Source organism: Caenorhabditis remanei, chromosome I, assembly GCF_010183535.1.
Source record: "Caenorhabditis remanei strain PX506 chromosome I, whole genome shotgun sequence".
In the NCBI taxonomy this organism is placed as follows: domain Eukaryota; kingdom Metazoa; phylum Nematoda; class Chromadorea; order Rhabditida; family Rhabditidae; genus Caenorhabditis; species Caenorhabditis remanei.
The window spans coordinates 6,678,547-6,700,341 of NC_071328.1; the positions used below are offsets into that span (position 1 = coordinate 6,678,547).

The 21,795-nt window shown below is 36.0% G+C and overlaps 7 protein-coding genes across 7 annotated transcripts; 5 read left to right on the forward strand and 2 right to left on the reverse strand.

Moving 5' to 3' along the window:
* Positions 1 to 1,876: 1,876 nt before the first annotated feature.
* GCK72_001265 (uncharacterized protein) lies at positions 1,877 to 3,764 on the forward strand (the record flags this gene model as incomplete). Its single annotated transcript, XM_003111298.2, has 8 exons — positions 1,877 to 2,052; positions 2,280 to 2,372; positions 2,418 to 2,551; positions 2,601 to 2,737; positions 2,814 to 2,912; positions 2,964 to 3,083; positions 3,139 to 3,305; positions 3,353 to 3,764. 8 exons carry the CDS (start codon positions 1,877 to 1,879, stop codon positions 3,762 to 3,764), a joined length of 1,338 nt encoding a protein of 445 aa, XP_003111346.1.
* Positions 3,765 to 4,169: 405 nt separating this feature from the next.
* GCK72_001266 (uncharacterized protein) lies at positions 4,170 to 4,782 on the forward strand (the record flags this gene model as incomplete). Its single annotated transcript, XM_003111095.2, has 2 exons — positions 4,170 to 4,342; positions 4,386 to 4,782. The coding sequence occupies 2 exons, from the start codon at positions 4,170 to 4,172 to the stop codon at positions 4,780 to 4,782; spliced, it is 570 nt and encodes a 189-aa protein (XP_003111143.2).
* Positions 4,783 to 6,935: 2,153 nt separating this feature from the next.
* Positions 6,936 to 9,084, forward strand: GCK72_001267 (uncharacterized protein; the record flags this gene model as incomplete). Its single annotated transcript, XM_053722895.1, has 7 exons — positions 6,936 to 7,072; positions 7,131 to 7,721; positions 8,000 to 8,326; positions 8,378 to 8,608; positions 8,654 to 8,740; positions 8,784 to 8,954; positions 9,003 to 9,084. 7 exons carry the CDS (start codon positions 6,936 to 6,938, stop codon positions 9,082 to 9,084), a joined length of 1,626 nt encoding a protein of 541 aa, XP_053591540.1.
* Positions 9,085 to 9,287: 203 nt separating this feature from the next.
* Positions 9,288 to 10,224, reverse strand: GCK72_001268 (uncharacterized protein; the record flags this gene model as incomplete). The annotated part of the gene is made up of 5 exons (XM_003111438.2): positions 9,288 to 9,490; positions 9,588 to 9,654; positions 9,703 to 9,956; positions 10,019 to 10,066; positions 10,116 to 10,224. 5 exons carry the CDS (start codon positions 10,222 to 10,224, stop codon positions 9,288 to 9,290), a joined length of 681 nt encoding a protein of 226 aa, XP_003111486.2.
* A 393-nt stretch (positions 10,225 to 10,617) lies between these two features.
* Positions 10,618 to 11,927, forward strand: GCK72_001269 (uncharacterized protein; the record flags this gene model as incomplete). The annotated part of the gene is made up of 6 exons (XM_003111263.2): positions 10,618 to 10,721; positions 10,997 to 11,229; positions 11,281 to 11,438; positions 11,490 to 11,574; positions 11,619 to 11,713; positions 11,760 to 11,927. 6 exons carry the CDS (start codon positions 10,618 to 10,620, stop codon positions 11,925 to 11,927), a joined length of 843 nt encoding a protein of 280 aa, XP_003111311.2.
* Positions 11,928 to 12,243: 316 nt separating this feature from the next.
* GCK72_001270 (uncharacterized protein) lies at positions 12,244 to 14,602 on the forward strand (the record flags this gene model as incomplete). The annotated part of the gene is made up of 7 exons (XM_003111179.2): positions 12,244 to 12,558; positions 12,673 to 12,910; positions 12,957 to 13,041; positions 13,087 to 13,232; positions 13,298 to 13,814; positions 13,859 to 14,020; positions 14,134 to 14,602. The coding sequence occupies 7 exons, from the start codon at positions 12,244 to 12,246 to the stop codon at positions 14,600 to 14,602; spliced, it is 1,932 nt and encodes a 643-aa protein (XP_003111227.2).
* An 849-nt stretch (positions 14,603 to 15,451) lies between these two features.
* Positions 15,452 to 15,925, reverse strand: GCK72_001271 (uncharacterized protein; the record flags this gene model as incomplete). The annotated part of the gene is made up of 3 exons (XM_053722896.1): positions 15,452 to 15,557; positions 15,611 to 15,668; positions 15,856 to 15,925. 3 exons carry the CDS (start codon positions 15,923 to 15,925, stop codon positions 15,452 to 15,454), a joined length of 234 nt encoding a protein of 77 aa, XP_053591541.1.
* Positions 15,926 to 21,795: the final 5,870 nt, after the last annotated feature.

Genomic DNA, 21,795 nt, shown 5'->3' on the forward strand with positions numbered 1-21,795 from the left:
AGCTTATCAAAAAGCGACGGATACGACAGTTCACTCGGGAGCAGAGGAGAACGAAGTTTGAATTCGATACGAAATTGGGAATGAATTCACCGTATTAGTTTAGAATTTTTAGTTGTATTAAATTCGGGTTAATTGTTCTAGTCGTCCACTTATCAACCCTTTCACGTGTACCCATGTAGAAATATCATTTTCTGCTCTTATCTGAATAAAAACTGAAGGAATCTACGTGTTTTGTGTCATAATCTTCTCAAAATCTGTTTTTTACGTGATTTCCCTGGAGAAAAGCAAGAAGAAATGATCGATTCTTCTCTTTTTTCGAACAAGTTCTAAACTTCCACAGAAATTGTCTGTCTGTGTGTCGGTTAGACCAGTGTTAGAGAGAAGAATAAAAAGTCCAAACTCGATACTCTCAAACTTTGAAGTTTCAATTCCTACGGGAAAATGTGTCATTTTAGAGTAGAGTGTGAGTATTCTTCAGATGAAAGACCATTCGGACCACAATGAGGAAATCAGGAGAGACACAGATTTAGTATTACAATATAGTCAGAATTCAAATCTTTTTAGAATAGGCGCAAAGACAGAAGAAGTCTTTGAAAAATTTACTTTTTTTGGATCCAGCTATCATTTACCTAACCAAGGAATGTTTCAGACAAACTCAGTCTTTCAAATTGGCTTTTTCCCAATTTAGTATCTGGAAAGATTTTATCAGAAAACGTTGCTAATGTGCTTTTACAACCTTTATTTGCACGTCTTACCTAGAAAAATTGGAAAAGTTGGGTCTAAAACTGATTTTGAGTTTCTTAAAAACGCAATTTTGCCCTAGAAATGACTTAAAATGCATACATCTCGGTTTGGTGAAGCGTTCTTCAAAATTGGATTACATGTCATAAATCGAAGTGTTGAGAAGAACTAAATAGGATACAAGTCAATTCGAAAGACCGAGTTACGTCTGGAACATTCCTTAGTCAGTTGCAATAAACAGAAAGATGTTCTCTGATAATTGTTTATTTATTCAATTTCAAGGGATAAATGACTATAAGATACAAAGAAGACTTGAAACATGTCTCTCGCGAGACAGTTGTTAATGTATTCTAGTTATTTAGTCAGTCACTACACAATTTCATGACTGTTGAAAACCTTGAAAAAGTTCAGTGCTAACTTAGATTCAACAGAGCGAACTCTTTAATTTTTTATCAAAACAAGCAGACAGCCGATTCAAAAACTAACTGAAACACAAGAAGCACCGACCGAAGATTTCCATTTTCTCTTGAATTCGTATTCACTCCTGGCTTCCTCCTGTGAATACAAATTCTGGACTTTTGGACTCTCTCATCTGTATATCCATAAATCATGCTATTTCAGAAACTGCTCTTCCTCCCACACAACATCATCACACATCTATCAAACATACGTTCAAACTACAAAGTTTTCCAATGCGACCACCAGAAAAACTTCCCACATCATTTCAAATGTTGTCCATATTTAGTCAACTTTCTCAAAAACCCACCCTTTTTCGGATTCCCACACAAACTTTTTCTGTTTCTCTCCCATTCAAACCAAAGAGAAAAAGTTTCAAATTTTCGGACATATTTTCACAAAAAAGTGTCAGTCCATATTTCTTCAAAAAGGCACAAAAGGGGGCGTACACATCTCTTATCGATGGACTCTTGGGACCATTTTAGATGGACGAAAAGGCTAGAAAAGAAGAGAAAAAGAAAGAGGAGACCGCCCCATTTGTGGCGTTTCTTCATTTTCACAATTTGACTGAGAATGAGTGTTGTTGATGTGTTCCACTGATTTTCCCAACTTTTCCGATTAGGTGAGTCTATCGGTTTCACTCAAAAATGATATCTTCAGTTTTTCAGTTCATAAAGCAATGGATTCCATAGTATCAATTACTAAGAATAACCGTCATCAAGCAAAAGTGAAACGACCGAATAGTGTCGATGCATCCCATGTTCTCATCTCTTGTCTTCGAGCCATTTTGGCGCGTGGAATTTTCATTGTCCACTCGATTGTCACCATCAGACAAACTGTATTGATAAGTGAGAGGTAATCAGGGATATGCAAGTATTCACTAGTGATAAATATATCAAGTCTATAAGAGAGTAATCTTAAAAAACGTTTTTTCTTTCAAAGTTTTCGTGGACGTAATTCCCCAAATAGAACTATCAACTGAGCCATTTTACATAGTGATGATTGGTTTCTGAACTTTTACGTAACGTGCAAAAAACCAAAAAAGAAAGCCATGACCCAGAAAATGAATGAATTGTTTCCAGAGAAAGTGTCTGGGGATTTGCACTTCTCTCGTTGCTCATCGTTTTCGAAGGAGGATACGCAATCATCATGAGAGCTGGGGATGAAAGAAAATGGTTGGTTTACAGGAATCACTGGGTCTCCTCATTTTTTTCATGTAGGTTCTGCACAAGTGTTTTACTGTATATCGTGGCAACAGCACCGCCCATCTGGATTCTAGAGACAAGAATTTGCAATTGGAGAGCAAGTATGGAGAAGAGCACACAAGGTTTTGAGACGATACAACATCATGTTGGTATGTGGATTACGGTAGATCTGTGAAGTCTGAAATTCCTTATTTTCAGCTCTAAAAGATAACAGTGAACTTCGTCTCCAACTACTCGAACAACTTCTTCTTGTGAATCTTATTGTGGGAAGATGGCTTCTACCAAAAGGTGACATCTCGAGAGAACAATTGTCACAGATATTGTTGGCTTACTTGGTATGTATAGTTTACGAATTCAGAGAGAATATTAAAGAATTCGTTGGAAGTTTTCGAAAAAAAAACCGAATTTCAGGCCATATCATCTGATATTGTGGAGTTCTTTGATGTCTTCAAAGAGAAAGTTGTCTACTCGAATAGCAGAGTTCAGACGATTGTACTCACTGCATGGACTGTACGTTTGAGACATTCTTTTTCATTTGAATCAAATGATATTCATTTTTAGTTGAGTCTCCTTCAATTCCCATTCGTTCTTACTGTATCGAGAGCTCGGAAAATGAGAGTTGCAATTACGAATGACTATGAGCAACTGTTTGCAAGACAACGTCCAAGAAGCTGTTTCAAGGTTAATTGTTATAGAAATTTATCTACTTTCAAACATTCCACTCCCGATTTTTCAGGCGTTTTATGACGTGGATATCTGGGCGATTTTCCTTGCAAATGCCCTACAAGATGTTCCATTTCTATTAACGAGACTGTATCTGATGACTGTTCATAACCTGGTTACCTATACAATGATCTTCTTCTTTTTTAAGAATATGCTCATTATATTGCTCCAAACTTATCGGTGAGTTGAATCTGTTTGATCAAATTTTATTCATTTTCTATTTCCAGTTCAATCATAATCATCAACGACCGTTATATTAATCCGAAGCCACCAGATATGGATATCATTGAACACAATATGGATTTGATGAAATCTTCGAGAGCCAATGATATTGATGACGACTATTCGTCTTCTCCTTATCATAAAAATCACTATAAACATCATGAAAAGCAGAGTAAGAAGGAGAAGAAGAGGGAGAAGAAACGGGAGAAAAAGGCATCAGGTCACAAAAATGGGAATAGAAATAATGGAAATGAGACACCGAAGAAGACGCGTAGAAGTAGTTCAACAACTCCGACAAGGACTCCGAAACAGAGAAGAACATCTAGAATTCGAAGTATTTCGGACGAGAGAGAACAATTATTTCCAAGACATCATGGAAGGAGAATGGATCGATTGGACACTTTGGAGGAATCTTGAATAACTTTGAACGTAAATTGTGGATATTGAGTCAAGAAAGCAATAAATATTTTAATTTACTAGTTAGTCATGTTCCTTTTTTTCAGGAATTATGTAAATTACTACTGTATTGGAGTTGTCCGAGAGGAGTACACGGCCGCGCAATTCCTAGTACACAGTTGGTGTACTCCTCACGGAGAAATTTAAGTTTCCATTTTTTGTTTCAAATCTGTTTTTTTTTCAATTATATTTACGGTTTGAATCAAGTACTTACATGTTTAAAAAAAGCTAAACTCAATTTCTAGCTTTGCAAAGTAATATACTGCAAAATATTGAAAAAAAAAACTAAATACTCTTCACTGCGGAAACGAGCGATTATGGTGGATCAGTTGCTTATTAACATAAAATCATGTTTTCAGAATGAAAATGAGCCTGGAAGATCGTATTAGGAATGGACTTGAATTCGACGACGACACGTACTATGTTCTCTCTCATGTCTATACGAATCTAGTTGTCCAGGTTCATTCAGTTGTCGTAACACAAAAGAATTTTCAATATTTACGAGTATGGAGAGCACGGTCTTTTGGACCAGCAAAATTGTAAGAAATTACCATATTTAGATATTAAACATTATTATTTCAGTTCAGAGGAAAGGGAAGGATCTACATATCGTATTACACAAGAAACATTCAAATCCTATGTCGTCCCACCAGATCCTCGTATTGGAAAAGCTATTGAATACTTCGGAAAACAGTATTTGTTAGAAATTGCAGTGTTCGACAATCATCAGGAAGTGTTAAAAACAACAAATTCTGGCGATTTTCTACTTCTTCACAATGTACATGTGGGTAGCAAGAATAAAATACATACGTTGAGTATACACGGCGGAGGCATTTCTGATTATAACAGAGAAATCGCTCAAATTTCGGCTGACTTCGCTGACCCGAAGTTCCGTTTGTTCCGAAGGAGATGTGCAAGAATGTTGGAACAAGTGACTAACTTTGAGAATTTCAAGGAATTCGTTGAGCAGGAAGACTGATGTTGGAAGCGGAGAAGCAATAAAAAGAAGATGATTTAGACAGGTTAGATGCAAAACATTTTGATTAATATATTATCGAAACAAAAAAGTTCCGACATTTTTTTCCGACGCACGAGAAATGCGCCTTGAGCTTTTGGCAACGCCCACTTTTCAGCAACATGGGCGCGAGATTTTCGCAATTCAGCGCACGAGGTTGTTGGCTTGCGGTTTACAGACCTTTTTTAATGATTTTATTTGCAAAAGCTATATTTTTCAATCATATTTCTTGATTTTTCCAATGAAATATCAATTAAAAACGCAATATTTACAAGATTTTTATGTGTTTTATATGATTTTTTTCTTTTTTTGTGTTGGAATCGTCGATTTTCGCCGTGTCTCTTTCCCTTCTCTATTTCTTCCATTTTTTGCATGATTTTTGTTATATTTCAGATTCAAGTAGAACCACAATCATCGTTTCAACACTCGACTCTCACGGATTCTCTGTTTTTGTGTTAGTTTGTCTCGTAACTATTGTTTTCTCTCCGCCGATTATTTTCAGGAGCACGATGCGAAGAAGAAAGACAAGAAAACGGAAGAAGATAACGAAAGACGAAGGAAAGTCAAGGTGAAGAACAGAAGGACAGAAAGAAGAGATGAAGTACGCAATTTAAAAAAAAAAGTAAAATATGTGTTAAAAGATGGAAATATATTTGCGTGAAATCTAAATAAATGTAGTTTTCTTTTTATTAAAATTGTTGAAGAATTGGGCGGCATTTTTGGTTGTACGCCAGTTAACGTTTGAGCCATGTGATCTCGCATACACCTCCTGGTGCTTCGTATTTCTTACTGAAATCTTTATTGTTTCCTTCTCGGTTCGTCTTCATTGTCGCTTCGCATCGTGCTCCTGAAAATAATCGGCGGAGAGAAAAGACAATAGTTTCTACTACAACTAACACGACTACAATCCTGGACATTTTGTTTTAGTAGACGTTGATGACTGAGAGTCTGCAGAAGTGCCCGGCAACTGTCCGAATGAATCGGCGTTTCTGAAACTAACACTGGGCGGAGAGAAAACAATAGTTACGAGACAAACTAACACAAAAACAGAGAATCCGTGAGAGTCGAGTGTTGAAACGATGATTGTGGTTCTACTTGAATCTGAAATATAACAAAAATCATGCAAAAAATGGAAGAAATAGAGAAGGGAAAGAGACACGGCGAAAATCGACGATTCCAACACAAAAAAAGAAAAAAATCATATAAAACACATAAAAATCTTGTAAATATTGCGTTTTTAATTGATATTTCATTGGAAAAATCAAGAAATATGATTGAAAAATATAGTTTTTGCAAATAAAATCATTAAAAAAGGTCTGTAAACCGCAAGCCAACAACCTCGTGCGCTGAATTGCGAAAATCTCGCGCCCATGTTGCTGAAAGTGGGCGTTGCCAAAAGCTCAAGGCGCATTTCTCGTGCGTCGGAAAAAAATGTCGGAACTTTTTTGTTTCGATAATACAAGGATTGATATTCAGACATCCCAATATCGATAAATTCATGACAACCAATTGCCAGGGACTTCAAAATCTCAAGAAGTAGTTAAAATAGAAAGGAAAGGATCTTTTACTACTACACCCGCTAATCTTCTAGCGACTTGCGATACTGGATTCTGTGAGGAATCTGGAAGTGTTCAAACAGTTATGAAGTCTGACAATCTGACAATACCTGAACATTTATAGTGAGATAATACTTCACCCAACGATATCATTGACGATGAACCACCACGAAAAAAAGAAGTTTCAGAATCTACAAGAGACATTTTTTCATATCTGAAAAATTATTTTATCAGTAAATACTATACATCTGTTTTATTTGGTTGTAGTAGTTTTTTTCTTACAATAAAGTGAATTGTAAATACCGCAACAGTTTCTTGCACTCTCACAAAAACGTGTTTTTCTCATCTGCCAAATTTGATATTTGCCTGTCTTTTTAGCGATGTATTTCGCAATGTACATGTGAGTTCCTTGTACTTGTCAGGTTCAGATATTTCGCTGTCCAGGATCATTTTACTATTGTTTTGTCTCTTTTTAACCGTGAGCAATCTGCACGCAATTCAAAATATTTTCTTTTTAGAATGGTCTCATATCTTAAGGAAAGCTTTCTTCAACCATGTCAAATGGACGAAGACAAAAACTACATCAGATTCAAAAACTATTTCGATTTGATTGCTCAAGTCCACTCAGTTGTCGAAACGAAAAGAGGCTTCAAATACTTACGAGTGTGGAGAGCAATGCAACTGGGAGCCGCGGAGAGGTTCGTGTTTTACGAGAGAAATCTAGCTGAAAATCTTAAGTTGAAATGAACTTTTCAGTGAAAAATCAAACGAGAACACAATGTTTTATGTCACCACAGAAATCTTCAAATCCTATATTGTCGAACCAGATTCTCATATTGGGCACGCAGTGGAACACTATGGAAAACATTATTTATTAGAAATTGCTGTATACGGAAATCATCAAAACGTATTGCAAACGCTGAATTCTGGAGACTTTGTGGTTGTTAAAAACATACATGCTACCCAAAAATCGGTCTACGGAAACCTGACCACAACATTGGATCTTCATGAGGATGGCACTCGTTTTAACAGAGGAATTTATCTTGTTCCGAATAATTGTAACGATCCACAATTCCGTTTGTATCAGAAAACATGTCGAAGAATGTTGGAGCTATTTACTGATAAGAAAAATTTCAAGGAGTTCGAAATGGAAAGAAGAACCTCAGTAAATCATCCACATGTTGAGCTTATGAATCGGAGCCTTCCACGTGTAAATATTGTAGAAAAACCGTCTGAAGTAGTAGAGGTGCCAGCAGAATCATCTTCTGCGGATTCAGAAGACACAATGTGTGCCAAACCATATTCGAAAATTGAGATAGGAAGTTCAATTGCAGTAGATTATTTCATGTAAGTACCAATTTGTCATGAATTAAGTTTTTGTGGTCTATTTACTTTCTATTTCAGAAAAAGGTCAAAACGTCCCTATCACTTCCTAACTCATGCACATACTGATCATACTCGTGGACTGGATTTGACTGCAGGTCGGCCGGTCTACTGTAGTCCGCAGACTGCGCTTATTTTGCCAAAAATAATGGGGTGGGTTGGTTTGAAATTAATGTATTTCCAAGGTCTAGTTCCAATTTAAATTATTGTTTTTCAATTTGTTCACAATTTCTGGTTTGCAGGGTGGATCCAAAACATATTCTGGATGGTACCATTTGCCCATTAGAACTCATGCGCCCACACAGATTCGAAGGTTTTCAAGTAACTCTTCTCGATGCGAATCACTGTCCAGGATCAGTTATGTTTCTATTCGAAGGATATCTCATCGAGGAATTCGCGGGCGGTCCAGTTCTTTGTACTGGCGATTTTCGAGCTGATAAAACATTCATGAATAGATTAGATGGTCCATTAAATTTTCTGTCCGAATTTAGATTGGCAAGAATTTATTTGGATAACACTTACTTCAAACTGGATCAAGAGTTTCCTACAAGAAAATCAGCTCAGAAAAAGTAAGAGATAAACTAATGTATTAATCCCATTCTAGTCAATAAATATTTCAGATTGATAAAAGAAATCAAAGCTAAACGAGACAAAAATATTTTCATCCCACTTCATCGTCTCGGTAGAGAATCCTTGTTAGAAGAGACAAGTCGAATTCTGAAGGAACCAATCATTATATACAAGGAGAAACTGGAAATCGCCGAATTGTTGAATCATTTCAAAAAGAAAATAGAAACAAGAAAAAGCAACCGAAAAATTGAAGTTGTGAAGAAAGAACATAATATTCTCAAGTTAGTACTTCATTCTGGAGAAGGAGTAATCATATTTTCTTTCAGAATTCCTGTGTCTGAAAACTCAGTAATCATTGATCTCTCTGCTCTGCATCATCTCGTTGGAACACGAGTTGCTACTGATGAGAAACGGTAGATAAACTTTTGCAACATTCATTTATATATATATTTCTAGGGAAATAATCAGAATTTCATATTCGGATCACTCATCAAGAACAGAGATTTTGGAATTTCTAAAGGAACTTAGTTTCGAGTCAATCTATCCGGCATCCAAAGAGTTCACAAGAAAAGAAATGGAAACTATGCTTGAGGCTGGAAAAGAATTCAAATTGGAGGATCTTGATAAGTTCGTAGCATTTTTTCTTCTTTGATGTGCGTGAATTATTGTTTTCAGGCATCTGAGCGTTCCTGATTTCCGCAAAAAAAGATCAAATGCAATAGAGGATAATGTATTCTGTCAAAGTCCGGATATTTGAGTTTGAGTATTTGAGTAAATGTTCTCAATAAAATCTAACTCTTTCATTTTAATTTTGGTCACTTTTCAATAAAATGAATGCTATGTTATATTATATACTTCCATGGATAGAAAAAATGAACATATAAATAGGAATACAAGAGAACACGCGAATAGGTGGATGTCACAAGATTTTAATTGCACAGGATAATTGAATACTATATTCTAAGTCGACAGTTTAGCTTTAAGTGCTTCCTCTTGAAGACGGGACGTTTGATATTCACTGCGTACTTTGCTGACTTGATTCCGAAGAGCTGTACTGATAACATTACGTTCTTTGTATGTGACCCCACAAGTTGGTGTAAGTGCTGTTAGCATCTCGGTGATAGTGGATTTTTGATCAGCGATAGAAAGTTTCAACTGCTTTTCTGAAATGAGAGGATAGTAGCTTTCAAGAAATAAACGCATCTCAGTGGTAGCCAGAGTGTTCACCACTTGTTTAGATCACAAAAATTATTTACTTACTCTCAATGTTCAACTCGTCTAAATTGTTCTTCAACACGGTGAACTGATCATTCATCGACTCGTACGACTAAAAACCCAGTAACGATTACATGCAAATGAGTTTTTCGTAACTTACTAAACTGTTAATCGAATCAATCAATGTGCTGAAATGATCTCCAAACGATGTCTCAGCACCGTCTAAATCGTCTCTCTCCAATTCGGCCGCCAACTCATCAAAGGCCTTCTCCTGCTTTTCTTCCCATACTTTTTTCTGTGCACACTGTATATTATTGCTTTCCGTCAACATATGAAGCTCTTTTTCTAGATTCTCACGTTGAACTGCGAATTTCGCTTTGTCTTCGGCGACACGTTCATTAAAAGCCAATTCAGCTGAAAATTGAAGTGTAAAATTCGTCTTTGACAAAGTTAATATTTTGACAACTATAACTAACCTTCTAACTGCTGTGTTTCCATTTGTTTCATCGTTTTCTCGACAGTAGCTGAAAAATTATAACAATACTTTGATAATTCAAGATTTCAAACACTTACCTCTTTCACCAGCCAAAGCTTGTGTAAACTCGCTGAGTTGCTGGCAGAAACTTTTGAACCGTTCGGCGCTTTGTGGTTGATTCACAAACACTTTATCAGCGGTAACCATTTTTCTCAGAAGAAGTAAGAAAATGAAACGAAAACTAATAAATAGTCAGGTACAGTACCCGGGCGGTAATCGTGATGGGACCCATCTATTAAATTTTAGAATGTTTCTTAATTGTACATTAAAAAAAATATTTTTATCTTCTCGATTCTGGCACTTTCTGGTGATTCTTGTCAAATATTAGTATCCTGGTAAAAATAACAGAGTTCAAAAAATATAAGCAAGCGCTCTAAATTCTTTTCTTCTGTCAATGGAAGAAAAAAGGTGGCCTGCAAATCTTATTGGACGGCCATATGAACGTTTTAGCAACAAGTGCACTCAATAATACCTTTCATTGCGAAAGGTTACCCCACTCTCTCTCTCTCATTTTTCAATTAATAAGTCAATTCCTCAGAAATGTCATCACAACGACTGATAAAACTACCACATCGAGTTCTTCTGAAACTCCACGGCGCCGACACAAACGTTTTTCTTCAAGGGTTGATCACAAATGATGTAACGTGAGTTTCAAATCTCAAGTTCAAATAACATGCTGTTGAGGCTTCATTAAAACTACGAATTATCATTTTATAAGTTATGGGCCTATTCCGGATGTAGAGAAACACGTTTATAGCTGGTTCTTTTCGATTCCCGTGACCAGGAAATCAGCGAAAAACTCAAACTCTGGGTTTTTCGCTGATTTCTTGGTCACAGAAAAGGCCCATTATTGATTTTCACAGAAAAAGCTCATTATTGATTCTCACAGAATAGGTCAATTATTGATTTTCGTGTTCAGGAAACTCCAGTCACAAAACGGTCTCGCTGCGTTTCTACTCAACACAAAAGGTCGAATCGTTGAAGACGTTCTATTATGGAGACGTGGAACCGACGACGTCTTTTTAGAATGTTCAAAAGGAAATCAGGACGTTTTAGTGAAGGAAATAGTGAAATACCGACTGAGAAAGCGTGTGGAGATTAGTGAAACATCAGATCAAGTGTTTTTCGAGCAAAACCCATCCGACAAGCATGGTATGTTACAGTCCACTTTACCTTTCCGATTGAGATAAATTTACATTTCAGAACATCGAGATCCTCGATTTGCCGGCTTCGGAGCTCGAATTTTCGGAAACCCTCCGTCTTCAGAAATTAGTGAAAATCGGGAAGCATACGAAAACTTGCGAAGATCAACTGGAATTGCAGAAGGAGCCGATGAGTTGGCAGATTTGTTGCCTTTCCAAGTGAGTTAAAATAAACTCAAATAATCTGATTTTGAATATTTATCCGTTCAGGCTAATGGCGATCTTCTCAACATGGTTTCACTAGACAAAGGATGCTATGTTGGACAAGAATTGACCGCAAGAACTGCTCATACAGGTTAGAATACATTTGAATAGGAAGATCTCATTTCTGGACTTCAGGCGTGATTCGTCGCCGAATTCTTCCATTTGAATGCGAAGGACAGGTGAAAATTGGAGCCGATATCTTGGATGAAAAGAAAAATAAAGTTGGAAAGGTGACCAGTCTTTTTAAAGATCTGAAGATTTTACTCGGAACTTTAGGTAATCTCGTCTGACACCACTCGTTGCCTCGGAATTCTCCAACTCTCCTCGTTCAAATCTTCGAAATTAACTGCCGACGAAGTCTCCCTGACAGCTAAACAACCGGAATGGATGCCAGATAAAATTCTGGCCAATAATAAAACAAGAACCAGTTTGACAGATTCATAATTTAGGGTTTTAATGAATTTCTGTAGTTATGGAATTCTTTCAGTAGATTATTCTTTTCTGTTTTGTTTTAGATTTGATTTTTCTCTGTTTTCTTTTGTCTTTCGGTTTTATCACACAACTTTTACGAGATTCTAGTCCCTTCTATGCTCTCCTTTTGCTCAAATAATTCAATGATGATGACTTTATGACTTCGAAATGTTCGAAAACAAAAATATGCATTCATTTTTTATTCTCTTGTTTTTTGATGGTACTGTGGTTTTGATCCACTTATATATTTTTGAGTTTTTGTGGAAATCAAAATATAACTGATATTCAGATGTCGAAAAGTCAAATAAAACGACTTCATCAACAACAAGAACTCGAGAAAAGCGTTAACTTGGAGGATGAAGACGACAATCCAGTTCCTGTTCAACGGAAAGGTCCGGCGAATCGTTTTGCCTTTTTCGATGATGAAGAAGAGAAGGAAACTGGAAGTCAATCAGATGAAGTGAACGAAGAAGGAACTGAACCAAGTTCATCCGCTCAAAAGAACAATAAGAAAAAGGCGAAAAAGAACAAAAAGAAAGTGAAAAAAGGAACAGATGAGCCTGAGGAAACGGAGAATCAGATGTTGGCTCGGCTCGCAGCTATGGTAAGTAATATGGTTAAAAATTGTCTAAAAATCAGCATTGTGTTTGAACGCATACTACTTTCCATATGTTCAGATCTTTTTCTCAAAATTATTGATTACTTGTCAAATTTGTAGAACGTGAAGGAGGCGAAAAAGGCTGGAGCTGAAGGAAACACATCATCATTAGAGGAGTTAATGAAAATCGACATGAAACTGTTTGACACCTCAGCTGAAGTGAAGCGTAAGCTTGGAAAAGCTTTCAAGGAAGTTGCATTACCTGGACAACCAGAAGAACATTCTTGGCCTCAGGGGAAAAGGGCTACTGGACGAATTATAAAGAACAAGCCAAGATGGTTCCCAGATAGGCCTTACGGTTCGGTTGAAAGTTTCTATATTTTCAAACTCACTTTTATATTCAGGTGTTTCAATGGTTCAAAAGCAAAAAGAAGGAGATAATACTTGGTTCACACTTAAACATAATACATTCTATGAGCAGAGAGAAAGGTAATACTGACGTCTAAAGTATAAAACACATTATTTTGATTGCAGAATGTTCTGGATGGCCGAAGATGCAATGAATGTTGGAATCATTCAGGAAATTTTCAGCGATGCTCCGTATCATCTCAATTCGGTTCTAATGTTGGCTCATGTGAATCGAATGAGTGAAGATTTGAATCAAGCGGCTGATATGATTGGTACGTTGGTGTAACCAGCTCCCGATTTCATTCAGAGTGAAATTCTCATAATATCTCATTTTCAGAACGTGGAATTTGGTACGTCGATCAACACGCCGCTCCAACTTTCGAACCATTCAATTGGCGTCATCGAATGGACTATACGGATTATGAGAACCGTGTATTCTATCTATTACTTCATCGTCACATGCTCAATGCAGCACATAAAAGATGTTGGGAAACTGCATTGAACACAGGAAAGCTTATATTCAAACTGGATCCAGTCAGAGATCCGCTCGCAATGATGTCCATTATCGACGTATTTGCTTTGAAGGCAAAGCAATACACGTGGATTCTTGATGTGTTTGAAGCGGCGAAAAAGTTCAAGAAGTTGCATCTTCTTCCAAATTGGCCGTATTCCGTAGCTCTAGCTAAGTATTTCGTGGCAAAAACAGATGAAGATAAAGAACAAGCTGAAAGCGAACTCTGTACAGCAATCCGTCATTTCCCGTCTGTTGTCGTTGCTATCATGGATCTTCTTCAAATTCATCCGGATTCAGCAGTGATGAATTGCAAGATGTTGACCTCGTTCACAGCTGACAAGTGAGTAACTCTATGTAGAATTGACTTCAATTTTCCTTTTTCAGTGAGCATGACAGTCTGAAACTACTCGTTAAAATCTACACAAAGCAAACAGAAGAAATATGGAAAGTGCCTGAGACCCTACTATTTTTGGAGGGAGCTACACGAAAAGTTGCGACATCGAATGATTCGAAAGATAAAGAAGAATGTGACGAGTGGAAAGAGAAGTGAGTAATTAAAAACTAGACTAAACAATCTGCATTAACTAGATTTTTGAAAAAATCACTGAAGTTAGAAGAGATTATTTTGTTGTGCTATAACTATTTTCTCATATTTTCAGAAGATTCAAAATGTACCACGGCCGTTCTCCGAACGTTGACCGTTTGGGTGAACTTCTAGAAGTGATTCCATCAACATCAATTTCGGATCCAGTTCCACCTAAAAATGGTCGGTGTGGATATCCGAAAAACGGGCAGACTGCACGTGTACTTGCTGACAATAGTTTTCTTGGTGGATTATTGCATTCTCTACTCCCCCACTTTGATGGAGAAAACTCATTCCAAGAACAATTGAATCGATACGGTAGTGACTTCCTTCAATTTATCATGAATCAATTCAATGGACCTGAGAATGGGGACCCTGAACAGGTGGCAGCCAGATGGATGGAACATAGAGAGGGCCTAGAGCCGAGAGGAGCTGGAGACGTTATTCAATTCCAGATTGAGGAGCCATTCGAATTGCCTCGAATCCCAGGAGAACGTCGCGATGATCAAGAAGAACAAAATGACAATGATCGCGAAAATAATTGATTATTCCGATTTCCATAAAACAAAAATTTGAAACTTGTGCTAAAACTGTTATCCAAGTCTACTACCAGACTACTCCTTTATGCATCTACCCACGAAGAAAAAGTGTACCATTTAATGCATTTTTTTGCAAATTAATTCTATTCACGAATGCAAATTAATGCATTAATCTGCAGTTTTGTACAGTAATCAGAAGCACTGAGAAACTTGTCGGCGCAAAATATCGCAAGCTAAAAAGTCAATGCGCCTTTAATTTTTTGTGTGGATTTACGGGAGACAACACAAAAATTAAAGGCGCATTGAGTTTTCAGCTTGCGATATTTTGCGCCGACAAGTTTCTCAGTGCTTCTGATTACTGTACAAAACTGCAGATTAATGCATTAATTTGCATTCGTGAATAGAATTAATTTGCAAAAAAATGCATTAAATGGTACACTTTTTCTTCGTGGGTAGATGCATTATTGCTTACTATTCTTTTAATTTATTATATTACTGTGATTTTTTTTTCTGTTTTCCAAGTTTTTTGTTTCTATTTCCCGCTCATTTTATTGGACCCACTCGAGCCGACGGTTTTTAATAACTTTCACAATAATTAATAACTTTTGAAAAAATATAATAAAAATCGTCGGTTCGGAAATACAAGTATTGTTTTTTTTTCTTATGGTCCTCTTCCTTTTCAGTGTTTTCTCATTCATAAATGACGGTGAAAATTTTTATTCTTAACGAAATATTTGTTTCGTTCACAAGGCACCTGGAAGATAGAAAACTTTGAAGAAAATAACAAGAAAAAGCGTTAAAAGATTACCGGGAATACCCGTAAAGAATGAATAAATTGTTCAAATAGTTCTAGTCTTAACCCAGTAAATGGGCAGAAATCGATGGTTTGAGCAGTTCGAAGACAACGACAAGAACGACGACAGCGGTGATGTACATTGTTAAAACCAAGGTTAACTCCAGTCTGGAAACATGAAAATTTCAGATTTTCAGACGAGAGATCATCTGAAAACTCACTTGGTAAGGGTGACTCCGACGACGTCTTGCTTGAAGTTAATTCTTTCGCATTCATTGTCTGAAATTTATCAAAAAATCGTGTTTACAGAGTAGATAGTTTTCAGTTTTCTATGCCCGATGGGTGTTAACTAGCCCCAAATCTAAAAATCATTCTAGCTAATAACTGGTACATAAATGAAATTCACACTTCTGTAATCTCGCTCTACAACTCTAAACTATCAATCGCTTCGTTCCACATTCCGTACTTAACAAGGAAGGTCCTAAATTGATATTGCTGTTGTGATAGATAGTTCGTGTAATTGACGAATGCATCATTTTTGAATTTTGTTCGGATCAGATATTCTGATACATAGAAATATTGGATTACTGTAGACACGTATATTGATGAGATCTGGAAAGGATTGATGGATAGAGTTTTCAAAAGTCAAAAAGAATAGAAAAAAGAGAAAAAGAAAAAAGTGAAATAGCAAAAAGAAGTGGTCTCAATGCCCCCTCCGGACGAGAGGTGGCTATAAATTTAGTTTCGATTTGTTGTGATGACGTAGATATTCAGAAGGCACACCTTTTTGAAAAAAGGATGTATAGATAGAGAGATGGAGAATGAAACTATTGCATTTTTATAATAAAGTTTGCACAAAAACATGATTTCTCTATTTCAGTTTTCTGGTTAAAAAAACCTTGTTCCTCTTTTTTTTGAAAAACATATAGATATATAGATATCAGAAAAAGAAAGAGGCAAAAGCGAATTTCCTTTTTTTGAAGAAGTAAATACGTTCTGGATTATCAAGATATTTTTTATCTGGCAGACACGGATTCCATTGGCTGCAAAAATATGAATGATAATAAAGAGAAATGACGAAATACCAAATCTTGGAAATTCCAGATTTCCTGTAATTCTGGATCAAAAGAACAATAACCAACAAAAAAAGTAAAAAAAAAAGAGAAGATGCAACCAAAAAAAGAGCCAAAAATAAAGAGATTTTGTGTCTCCTGGAAACGACGAGACTCACTTTTTGACGAACCAAAATAAATTCAATTTGAATTACATAAAAGGAGGAATATTTTGGAAAATAATTTGAACATTTGAAATGATTTGATAAGATCAAAGTAAGAAAGAGAAAACGAGTGTTCCCACGATTTGTTCATGCAAGAAATACATCGAATGATGTCATTTTGACAAGAAGTTGGAGGTGTGTTTTGTGGGGTTTCTAGGTCAGTAATTATGATTTTGAAGGAGAAGAAAAAGGATATGGTCTGATTATTCTCTATTCGAAGGAATTCAAGATCAAAAAATCAAAAAGAGAGTTAGAAAGAAGGAAGTTTCATGGCTTGAGTAATAACAGTTCTCGATGTAGTCAGACGAGAATGGTACAGACCAGAGTTGTACGGAATGCTATTCTTCAGTTTCCGGAATCCGGAATGACATTTTTCGATTTTCGGAATCCGGAATGACATTTTTCGATTTTCGGAATCCGGAATCCGAAACCGGAATGAGATTTTACATTCTCCGGAATAGGGAATCCGGAACCGGAATCAAATTTTTGAAATCCGGAATCCGGAACCGGAGTGACAAAAAAACCCGGAATTCCGGAATTTCGGAATTCGGAATTCGGAATGATTCGATAAATTTGCAAGGCCAAGTCATTTTTTCGAGTGTTTTCGATGATATATAAAGTTTTAAACTACTTTTGAGGATCAAAACCGAAAAAGAATTACTATTATTGTCTTTTAAACTCAAAACAATTTCCAAATTTCAACTTCTGAATTCCGGAAAAAGGAGACTCAAAAAACCCGGAATTCCGGAATCCGGATTCCGGACAACTCTGGTACAGACCCGAAAAAGTAAATTTGGTGATCTCAGCAAAAAAAGGCTCTGATCGATTAATTCAATCTAATTTCTAATAATAAAGCGAGTCAATGAGTAGAGTTTTGTTGTGCTAGAAGGTACTTTTGGCGGTTTGTGTCTCTCAAATAAATGTTTTTAATCTCCAAGGAAGCTATGACACTACTGTACCCTCGCTTTCAGGTAAACTTCGACTAAAAATTGAATTATTTTAAATAATAAAATCGAAAAAATCTTGAAATGATTCACACTGAAGCCAAACTATTAGTTGAGGATTTTTCCTGCTGACGTATCTGAGACGTGATTCTCGTCACAAGATTATCAGAAAAGGTATGGAGAAGGAGATCCCTGATACCTTCCTTTCCAATGAAAAAAGAGAAACTTAATTCAAGATGTGTTCTAGTGGGGAAGTAATCACAAGTTGTGTCTCTTAACTAGTATTGAGAAAAAAAATATCTAATAAATATTACTTTACGATGATAAATGAAGAAGAGGAAGTCAGAAGAAGAGAAATGAGCCATCTGTTTGGATATTGAGAAGAGAAAAGATAAGGATATTAGATGAAGGATCATGCATTCATTCAATGAATTATTTTTTTATATTTAAGAAAATTTGGGTGAAAAAGATGACACATTGTTTAGATGAATGGCTTTCTGTGGGGATTTGAAAAAAGAAAAACGAATGATTTCGCGATATTCCGGTGGAGGGAAGAATGGAAATTGAAAAGACCAAAAATAATGGAAATAGATTATGATAGATGGTTACTAGGGGAAAGGTAGTTGAGGAAGTGGATATCTTCCTTACGGTATGTTGGTTTTCTTGCTTCCCATTTGAGTATGAAATTTGGATTTCTTAGACACATTTCATTCTTAGATTGTCAAAAAAGATGATATTAGTGGGAAATCTTGAAGAGTAATAGATTACCAAATTTCCGATTTTTGTGAATATTTTATCATTGAAAAACACAATTGGCGATGGTGTTTTTCCGTGATAAAGTTAGTCAAGAGATTCAGAAGACTGGTCGTCGTTATCTCTTTTAGAGGTAGCTTCCAACGTATTTGTTCAAAAAGAAACAAGTTTTAGCTTCTAAAGAGCAGTTTCTGTTGTAACGTTTTCTGTTATAACAAATATGTATCGAATTGATTACATTTCAATCGAGTATCAAAAAACCAACCCCTGATTGCCTTCTTACCTTCAAAAAAGTCCTCTATAGGCTAAATCTAAAATAATTCTAAAAATAGAACTACATTCCCAACTTTTTCAGAAAAACTCTTATTGATAAGTTCTAGTCCACCTTCCTAATGAAACTGATTCAATGTATTTCAACGAGAAAAAAAAAGAGTTCTCAGAAAACTTTTTTCTCCCTAAACTTCTTTAAAAAGCAATTGAAGCGTAAAAAAATACCTGTCACAACACGTCTCGAATTGAACATTTCTTCAGATTTCTTCTCGCTTCTCTAACTCGAATAATTCCAATAAGAAACCCGTGAAGCTGAAAGAAATTTGAATTTTGATTATGATTAGAACTTTGGAAAAAACATTGGGAAATGAAAATATGATATTTTTAGGGAACGGAGAGAGAAAAAAGAGGAATAGAAAGAAGAGAAATAATTGCAAACAGATGAAAAAATGCAGACTTGCAACGGGCCGGGCCGGGCCGGGCCGGGCCGGGCCGGGCCGGAATGAAAATTTACAGGGCCCGGCCCGGCCCGGCCCGGCCCGTGGCCCGGCCCGGCCCGGCCCGGTCGGCCCGGAAGTTCAGTACTGAAAAAAATTCAAATTTTTTTTTCGAAAATTTCCCGATTTTTTTTGAAAAATATTTCTTAAAAACAATTTTTTGTAGGTTTCGAAGGTTTTTGAAAAATATACTTGAGGAAAAATATGAAAAATTTTCAGAAAATAAATTTTTGGACAAAAAATTGTAGTGAAAAAAGTTCAAAAATTCAAATCCGGGCCGGAGCTTTCTCGGCCCGGCCCGGAATCTTGCAAGTCTGAAAAAATGGAATGGAAAAAAATGAAGAGATCGAGATTTTATGAACACAAGAACATGTTCGATGGGTGGTGGTGAGGTGGTTTTGAAGATAAAAATGAGGGAAATGGCTTTCAGATGTTCTGAATAAAAAACAACAATTGGAGGAGTTCCTCGTAGTTTTGGAAGAGAACATTGATATGAAAGATCTGGTAATTATCTAGAATTGATCAGTCAACATTCGACCAAAAATAGCATATTCTGAGATATAGAAATCAGAATGTAATATTTCTCACTGAGAAAAATGGGCGGGACTTTCAAAAAGTGAAGAAGTTTCATGAGAACTTTTACCTGAGTATAAGTTTTTAGATTCTGAAAACGATAGTTTTCCAGAAAAAAACTTAGTTACAAAGCAGACATCTACTGAAGGGATATCCTGGCTTTTCCTACATTTCATTCCTCTAGACTTACCAAGTTGATCAAGTTGAAAATCAGAAAAAGAAGAAGCCAAAAAAAGAAGAAAAAATATGACGTGGAGTCTCTTGACTCTACAGTAATCCTCTTCTGATCTCTTTAATTAAAGAATTGTTTCTTCTTCTTTCTACACAAAAAAGGAAATAAGAGAACACACGTCCTTCCTCTTCCTTTTTTATATTTATTCCAGCAATCGGAGCAGAAGAAGAAAAAAAAAAGAGAAAACGAAGAAAAAGAGAGGCATATTCGTTGGTTGAGGGTGTCAAGAATTAGAAAAAAGAGACACGAAATAGACGACAGAAAAATATAGCTTCTCGTTTGATGCACACCTCCGTTTGCCATTTCTAACCGCATTGCTACATATAATTTTAGATTTATCACTGAACGTTTTTCTTTTGAAATTTCTTCTTCTTTTCGTATTCGGAAGACACACTTTAGAGAATTCGAGATAACTATTTCACAATTTTGAAGTCAGATAAATGCTGTCTTTCTGGTCTATGTATATGGTGACACGAATCGGCTTGCTATTCTTATAGTTTTTAAACGATCTGTAACTTCTAATTATCTTAAAACACGGAAATTTAGAATTCTAAATTAGAAATAAAACTGAAATTTGGTAAAGTCGAAATGTGGAAAACTCTTGGCTATCAGCGAACATCAATACTAACAGGAAGGAGCTGAAAAATAATATTTTTCCCTTTTTTTCAGCCTCATCTGATCAAAAATTGATGCAAGAAAGGAACACGCCGTTAGATAGAATATACTGAAAGAACTTCTAGAAAACTATAAATGTTTTCAAATTCTCTCGATTTTCTGGCTACTTTAAATCTCAAAAAATAGAAACATCTATTCCAATTCAACTGGAAAACATGGGATTAACATTAGTGAAACATTCAGAATCTAGACTTTTTCTCTATTTCTAGGATTTCGAGATTTGATGACGTCATCTGAATAAAAAGAGATTATTAGAATCATGAGAAACGGGGATACTATCCAGAAAGATGGAGCATAAAGTTGACCTCAATTTCGTTTTTTTCTCTCTTTTCCAACTTTTGAAAAATCAAATAAAAGGTTAATATGTAATACGTAATGTTTAGTATCATTTACAAGACAAATCGGCTTTTGACGGAGAAGAAGTACTTAACAGAAATTGAGAAAAGAAGAAGAAATGGGCGGTGGGAAAAGGCAAACGAACAAATATTGTTTTTGGGTAAATAGAAAAGAAAGAAATGGAATAAGAAGAGCAAAGATTTCAAGTGTAATCGATTCGGAAACCGTTTGGATTTAGAAATTATTAGAAAGAAAACTGATGGAAACGAATAAAGGAAACTTTCAATTGGCTTGATGAGAGTACTGTAATCAAAGAAAGCATTATTGCGTCTAGTGTTCAAAACTCTAATAGAATGTTCCGATCAACATGAAAGTTGATTGAGATAATGTAGCAAATGCTTGGGTTTTGTGTTTTGTTTTTCAATCTCGACTTTTTGAGGTCGAATAAATTGAAAGATAGTCCCATCAACATTTATTCACAAGGAAGAAGACGGGACGTACAACGATAAAAGGAAAAATAAATATAAATGCAATAAATTAGTACATGGATACAAACCAAAGTTAAAATTCTTATAGAACATGAAAAGCGGGATGCGGGTGAATGTGAGTGGATGTGGGAAGAGGAAGGCAATCAACAAATGAGCAAAATCGGGAAGAGGCGGAGAAACGGGGTCCGATGGAAATGCTAATGTTACTACAATACATAGTGCTAAACTACCAGTTTTACTTCGTAATGTAACCCGTCAGAAGAGACACCTAATTAAAATGGGGGAAAAGAAAGACACGATACCATGGGCGAGAGTGAGTTAAGATTTTACAGATTAAAATATGAATCATTTGAGAAGTTGCT